We start from the raw sequence: 7,753 nt of genomic DNA, 5'->3' as shown, positions 1-7,753 counted from the left end.
GTATTTATTACAGTACAATCGGTTACCATAGCAACCGGAGCATAGCATAAGCTTCATAGTATAACCTTATAGTTTCTCTATGAAGACACTTTTGAAAATGTCCCAAAGAGACGCTCTTCGGGACACTAATGGGGTTTGACAAAAGCGCGTGTTTCGGGGAGGATTCATGGGATGTGTTCGGAAGCAGCTATACACTTGTATATCATATATATATATATATATATATATATATATATATATATATATATATATATATATATATATATATATATATATATATATATGGCGATGACACAAGTGAGTCATTTTTACTCTGCTTAGAACATTGCGGTTTAATAATATTGACCACACGTAACTTAACAGCATAAAGCGATTTACTAACTTTATAGTTACTCTGGATCTTAAAAGACCAATGAGGTTGAGCGTTAAAGGGCAATTGCTTGTTGATTTACGGATATTTGTGCTGCAAGTACAATTATTCATCAAAAGCTTTGAACGGACTGTGAATGAACCCTTTCCATAAAACTTCAAAATCGATAAACGTTCTAAAAAAATATACACGAATTCATTTAAATATCACACCCCACGCACCACACACCACACACCACTTCAACGAGAGTGAAACTTCCAAATAGCTGCGACGCTTTCACAACTAAACTTTGTTATAATAACGCGTTGTTGTTATTGTGGTTGTAACCTGAACGCAAACAAACACCGCTGAGTTTGTATCCCAGGGTCCGAGGGAATGCCGCTGCCAGGCATGGCGCGAGGCGTGTACACGTGTGTTGTCCCGGCGTGGGACGCGAGACGCACACACGAGGGTTCCCGGGGTTCTTATGGGAGCCGCGCGTGTCGATGTGCGCGCGACGTGAAGAGCGCGCATGGCGCAGCGCGTGAGCCTCCGAAGGGGCTTTGCGCGGGGCTCTCCCGGCAGAGCGCGAGCGCCCACTATACGCGCGCCGTGAACAAGGCCGGGAAAAGGAGGGAAAAAGTTAAAAAAAAAACAAAAAAAAAAAACTTCGCTTCCTTGTAAAAGTTCAGCGCTCGAGCATCAGCTTCAACAAATGGGCCAAACGAGAAGCCAGGAGGCTCGGCTGAGTTAGAATCGGCGTCCCTCGTCAACAGGCGCCGCTGCGTTAGGACCTACGGAGCTGTGGGGCAGAGCGCCGGTCCGACCGTTAATCTCCACTGCCAAGGGCATCCCCCAGGCAGGCGAGGCGACTCGCCGGCGGGCCGGGCCCGTGTCCGAGCCGCCGCGGCGCGGTGCGTCGGGACGCACCTGGGATGGCGCGGGCGGACCCGTAACCGCGAGCTGCACTTACTTTTGGCGAGTTTGCGAGCGCGTCCCTTGGAGCGCATCTTGCCTTGCGGAGCAGCCGGCTTGATTGAGATCCAACCAACGCTATCTTCCGAGAAGCATTGTCAGTGCAGACACCTTCGCGCAGGCGCACACCGACCGTTTCTCACCCCTCCTCCTCCTCCCTCTCCTCTCTTCTCTCTCTCACTCTCTCCTTTCTCTTCACCCCCCCTTCTTCTTCTCTTCCTCCTCTGCTTCACCCCCCTCTCGCAGCGACCCCCTCTCTCTACCGCAACTCTTACGGCATAGCTCGGCCCTGATTGGAATTGTCAAAACGCCGCTCGTGGACGCGTGGAGACCGCTCGTGCTCGGAGCACCGTGGATTCCCCCGAGAGAGGGTCCATCGGCCATCGGTGGCCCCTCCGATGGCAACATCTCTCGCCGACAGTAACTTACTTTTCATCAGTGTGTGTGTGTGTGCGGGTGGGGGCGGTTGGGGTTGTTTTTGGGGATTTATGGAGAAAGGTTAACTTACTGTACCTATACAGAATGAAATGGCGTTTCGCGCGTAATTTGTGTGCTCGGTACAATCCCCGTTTAATACCACGTCGTCACGCTCAGGTATGGCATACATGTTGTAATGGACGTTTAAACCACCTATTTTTACCTGCAATCAGCGTTTTCAAGACTTTCGACGTATAAACAACTACTGGGCAATTGATTGTTTTGTTTTGTTTTTAAAACTGTAACCGTTTTATTCATCGTGTTTATAAAGGAATTCCAAGTTGGTAGTTTTAGCTCGAGTCTCTGTCCCAAAGAGTCACCGCTGAGTGCGTTAGTCGGCACGGTGTTCGTGTGAATGTGTTGCTGAGTTAGTGCGTAAACGTGTTAGTTTCTCCCAACGCGGTGCTTCTTGCCGCGCAGTTGAGCGTTTCCTGCTTCCATAATATCTAGAATTGCTCCCAATTGCCACCACGGGTTATCGTGTTTGTATGGGATCTAAAAGGGATTTTAAAAAAGGAAAAAAAATTAGTTGCCGGTAATTGCTGTTCACGCCTCTGCTACTTTGAGTTACTTGTTGTGATTGTTCGTCTGTCGTTCAAGGGTCAATTTTGAGTAAACAGGCGGATTATAGAGGAATGCGGAGTGATATTGAATATTTTGAATGTTGAGGATCCTCTTTTAGCGGATACAAAAGCAAACTGAATTCGTTGCATTCTTGTTAATTATTCCATCCAACGAACATTTGTCATCTGCAGCACTCAATTCCCACCAAGGAGGCTTTGGGGCAGAGGAGAAGCCGGTGCGACCCGAGGACCCCCACGAGTACCCCCCACGCTTTGCGCGCAATAAAGATTTGCATTTCGAAAGTCTCGCCATCTTTTGCACACGATGAGTGACCAAAGTCGTCTGGGAATAATCCAGACTTCACATGGCAATAATTTAGCCCGATAAGTCATTTAATGGCGTCCGGACATTTATTGGGGAAAAAGGACAACCGGAGCCGCCTTTAAAACGCGTCGCTTCCTCCCAATCCGTACGAACTCCATCGAACTTCTCGCACCAATAATGGCGATGATTAACTGCGTATCGATAGGATCAGCGGGTCGCGCTTCTCGCATATTAATCAATATTTAATTAGGCCGAATTTAAATGAATGCTTAATTAATGCGCCGGCATTAGACACACGTGGAGCGGGTCACGGCCGCTTAAAGTATCGTAATTAGTGTTTTGCGCCGCGCACATTTATTTAAGAATCAAATATTTGCTGACGCTTTTTAATCAGGGTAGTCACTTAAAACCAAATTATGCCTTTGCTCGGTCTAATACATATTCATGTGTGTCGGCTGCTTTCAATTAGCGCCATTAACGCGATGACGTCGAGAGGGAGTGATTGTGACGTCGGCGTATACCTGGACGAGTTTAAACTTTAAACCTTCTTGGCTTTAACTGTCGCTGGAAGCATAAAGACTACTCGAGAAACAACAACTATATATATATATATATATATATATATATATATATATATATCACGACATCACATGATAATATAGGGTTCTTTGTAAACTTTCTATCGGAAGTCGGTATTCATTGAATTCAAAACGTCGAACGATATCTCTGCGTAATTCTCCGAGTTTTGCGCATTTCGTTCAGAAACGATCCGAAGCTGGAAGATAAATAGTCATTGCAAATCCGTAACAATTCTCCTCGTCACAAAGAGCTCGAGCTTCCAATTTGCGAATATTTCAGGCAAATACTCGTGATGAGATAACGAGATATAATTAGCGATTAATTGTTATTAATAAAGGAACCGGTAATAAAACGTCAGATTTGGCGGCTTTTCGGACTTGCCGGCTCAAGCACACGCAATACGAGTCCGTCGATGGAAATTCAATTTCATAACAACAGCCCTCGTGGCCCCAAGCACGTCGATCATAATCTTAAGAGAGACCCCCGTGGAGGACGTGGAAAGGAAAACGCTTCAATCGAAAGGATTAAGAGTTGTGACGTTGAAACGTAAATACGCTTCGACCAGCCTGGACGCGCCCACCGTTTTTTTCCCGCAAAAATGCCCTTTACAAAGCAACCACTCGAACATAAAAAGTGCAATTCATAAACTTCAGGTCATTCTGGAACAAATAAACAAAAAATGCTTGTACGTTTTCTTGCTCCGTAACTCCGCCCCTCGCTCCTCCCCGAATTTGGCCACGCCCACATCAATGCACCTGCTGCGTGAAGCAATTTGCCAAACATGCAATTGACTATTGTATAATAAATATGATTAAATATACCCGTTTGTCAGCACCTTTGAACTAAACTAGTATCACTTGTATAAGCACGAGCAAAATTAGGCAATAATTCGGATTTAAAACAACAAATGGCAGCAATATTCACCTGTATAATATATTCCTTCGATTTCATCTTTAAAATACCGAGTTCCAAAATATTTTGGCCTTTACACCATCCCTAAAATAACCTTTCCACAAATCTATGGAGTCACCAATGTTTAGCATTAGTGACCACGGAACCGAGTACTTATATCACACAAAAAGGTACAAATATGAGGGATTCGGAAACGTGGAATTTTAAACCAAAAGGAATTTATAATTTGGACTCCATTAGACAATCCCGTTTTTGTTTGTTGAATTTTTGTATTAATTCAACTTTTTATTCCAGACATCGAGGCTCGAGGAAGAGACTTACCCGGTGTTTTATAATGGTGGTATTTGGTTCAACGACGGTACATCGACAGGTGCACCGTGAGTAGAAGATCCCGCGTTGTCCGCAGCTGCCGGAGACGCGAAGCATCTGCTGAAGCGAGAAAAGGGGTTAGAAGAACCTCCGGGAGCGGGGAAGCCAATTATATTTCAGCACTGGAGCGTACACGCAGGTGAAAGCAAACTTGACGTCAAATTCCTAAAACATCACACTTCCCCTTCGGATATATGTATATGTATGTATATGTATGTATATATATATATATATATATATATATATATATATATATATATATATGTATATATATATATATATGTATATAATATTGCAGCAGGTGTAGAGAAAAAGGTCCATCCAACAAAAAAGTAACTAGACCAACACTGCCAGCAGTCTGACACTAAAACAAGCGAGAGCAGATATACGGTCTCAGGTCAGAGACCGGATCTCCTCTGGCTCGTTTATTACCAAACTAGCAGGGTGTATATAATAATGTGTGTGTATGTATGTATGTATGTATGTATGTATGTATGTATGTATGTATGTATGTATGTGTGTATATATATATATATATATATATATATATATATATATATATATATATATATATATATATATATATATATATACTAGCTGAATGCACCCGGCGTTGCCCGGGTTCCTTTTGAATGAATTTAATCTTCTGTACATGGGTTTGATGCGAGCCCAGTATCAGTTAGTGCTCAAAGATTCCTTGTTCTTTCTTCTGTCGGGCCCCGCGAGAGAGAATTTTGAAAGCATGTGTAGCAATCAGTCAGATATTCCAATTAAGTGCATAAGTTGTACTTCAAGAAATTTTTTTTGAAGAAGAAGATTTATTGCGAAATGGGCCCAGCCCGGCCGATGTGGGCCTCGACCGGCCTCGCCACCTCGCCTATATCCTTCCCGGGGCCCGTCCCGACATTTTTTGTTTCAGAGGTTTCCTCCTATCTTTCACCGTTCTGGAGATTAGCGCGTGCAGACAAACAAACAAACAAACAAACAAACAAAAACTTTATTATATATACATATTCAGAATAGAAGATAGATAGACAGAAGATAGATAACGTTGGTGCTGCTGAAGCAATAGTTTAACACATTTGATCATATAAATAGTATATATATATATATATCAGGAAGTACGCTAGTTGTCTCGATGTAGGGATGGCACGGCAAAAAACTGTCAATCCCATCTGCTACGTGGAAAACTCAAGTCGGAGTGTCTTCTCTAAAAGGTTCCTAAGGCTATGTAAAATAACCTACCTGGTCTGCTCAGCAGATTGTCTCAGCAGGGATAACTTTGCAGTACTCCAGTCCAGTAGTGTCTGTGTGTGTGTATGTGTGTGTGTGTGTGTGTGTGTGTGTGTGTGTGTGTGTATGTGTATGTGCATGTATGTGTTTGTTTGTATGTATGTATGTGTGTTTGTGAGTATGTATGTATGTGTGTTTGTGTGTCTATGTGTTTGTTTGTATGTATGTATGTGTTTGTGAGTATGTATGTATGTGTGTTTGTGTGTCTATGTGTTTGTGTGTCTATGTGTTTGTGTGTATTTATGTATGTATGTGTGTTTGTGTGCATGTATGTATGTGTGTTTGTGTGCATGTATGTATGTGTGTATGTGTGTTTGTGCGTCTATGTGTTTATGTGTATGTATGTATGTATGTACTGTATGTATGTGTGTTTGTGTGTATGTATGTATGTGTGTTTGTGTGTATGTATGTATGTGTGTTTGTGTATATGTATGTATGTGTGTTTGTGTGTTTGTGTGTATGTATGTTTGTGTGTATGTGTGTTTGTGTGTGTGTGTGTGTGTTTGTGTGTGTGTGTGTGTGTTTGTGTGTAAGTGTGTATGTGTGTGTGTGTGTATGTGTGTATGTGTGGTTGTGTGTGTGTATGTGTGTGAGTGCGTGTGTGTGTATGTTTGTATGTGTGTGTGTGTTTGTGTGTAAGTGTGTATGTGTGTGTGTGTGTGTGTATGTGTGGTTGTGTGTGTGTGTGTGTGTGTATGTGTGTGTGTGTATGTGTGGTTGTGTGTGTGTGTGTGTGTGTGTGTGTGTGTGTGTGTGTGTGCGCCCATATGTGTTTGTGTGTATGTGTGTATGTGTGTCTACGTGTGTGTGTGTGTGTGTGTGTGTGTGTGTGTGTGTGTGTGTGTGTGTGTGTACCTCAAATATAACGAGTAATGGAGAGTGGGCAGGTTGTGTTGTAAAAAGGAATTCGGTTTAAATCTGCTTTTACTGCCTTGAAATCCTCCAAGTCCCGAAATATCACCCTCAAAACTATCAACGGATCTTAAACGGAATCGACAAACAATTGCAGCAATATGAGATGAGATGTACAATACTTCTTACATTGTGTTGGTTATGCCGTCTTGGAAGTGTTGTAAGAAGTTATCCTCGGTGGTTTGCCATTGCCTTTGAGTATGCAGTCAGGGCAGAAATTTGGAATTTGTTCAAAATGCCGGTGATAGGTCGCCTACTCTTGGAGGAGGACACTGTGGGTTCTTTAACGTCCGCCAACAATGGCGGCAGACGGGATGCCCAGCTTGATGTCCATCCGAGGGACGGTACACACATTGATGAATCAATTTACCTGTGAAGCGCAAGGATGTCAGCTTAGAGCTTGGTCCATACTTGCACCCAGGCTAGACAGCTTCCAGGCGAGCGTGCATACCTCTGGGTTCACCTGCCAGCCAATATGTACACATGCATATACATATATAATGTCTCGTGACTTTAGTAGATTGTCAAGGAGACACCTGCCCATTGACCCAATTCACCAAAGTCCTTCACATTACACCTTGTGCTCCCATGAGGATCATCAACCAATTTCATGTCGCGTTATCGTTTCCCCTTCACCAACGATCTGCGCTCAAGGTTTGCAAGAAAAAGTAGAATGAGGATGAGGATGAGGATGATGGGGTATAGCTATAGAAGAAGACTTGAACAGCTCTTCCTCGATCCAATCATTCGGTTCAGGTTTCTAATGTCGGCCACAGGGGCCGCTCTGCTCGTCTAGAGACACTTGGACCCATGAATGGCGCCACTTCATTAAATTTCACTTTTCTTTGTCAACAGGTGCGTCTCTCTTTACACTTGTTCGAGCCGTTTTACAACGAGGTTCAAAAGCGACCTCGGAAAGGATTGAAGAGGGTGGGGAGTGCGGCTGTGTGTGTGTATGTGTGTGTGCGTGTGTGTGGCACGATGTGGGGGTGTGGGGCA

General features: G+C 43.6%; 1 protein-coding gene and 1 long non-coding RNA gene across 6 annotated transcripts in view; one reads left to right on the top strand and one right to left on the bottom strand.

Moving 5' to 3' along the window:
* LOC137424619 (MDS1 and EVI1 complex locus protein EVI1-A) overlaps nt 1-1,546 on the bottom strand; it is a 519,764-nt gene extending 518,218 nt beyond the window's left edge. For all 5 annotated transcript variants that reach the window (XM_068112249.2, XM_068112250.2, XM_068112251.2 and 2 more), the window contains exon 1: nt 1,323-1,546. In XM_068112249.2, coding sequence (XP_067968350.1) covers nt 1,323-1,359 — 37 coding nt within the window. In that variant the 5' untranslated portion in view covers nt 1,360-1,546. The remainder of the gene's footprint in view (nt 1-1,322) is intronic.
* Nucleotides 1,547-1,659: 113 nt separating this feature from the next.
* Nucleotides 1,660-2,667, top strand: LOC137426078 (uncharacterized). Its single transcript, XR_010984189.1, has 2 exons — nt 1,660-1,744; nt 2,557-2,667. It is a non-coding gene; the product is annotated as an uncharacterized LOC137426078 (long non-coding RNA).
* Nucleotides 2,668-7,753: the final 5,086 nt, after the last annotated feature.

Source organism: Myxine glutinosa, chromosome 4 (genome assembly GCF_964187855.1).
Source record: "Myxine glutinosa chromosome 4, kmMyxGlut1.1, whole genome shotgun sequence".
Taxonomy (NCBI): Eukaryota; Metazoa; Chordata; class Myxini; order Myxiniformes; family Myxinidae; genus Myxine; species Myxine glutinosa.
This window is presented reverse-complemented; position numbering and strand designations above follow the sequence as displayed.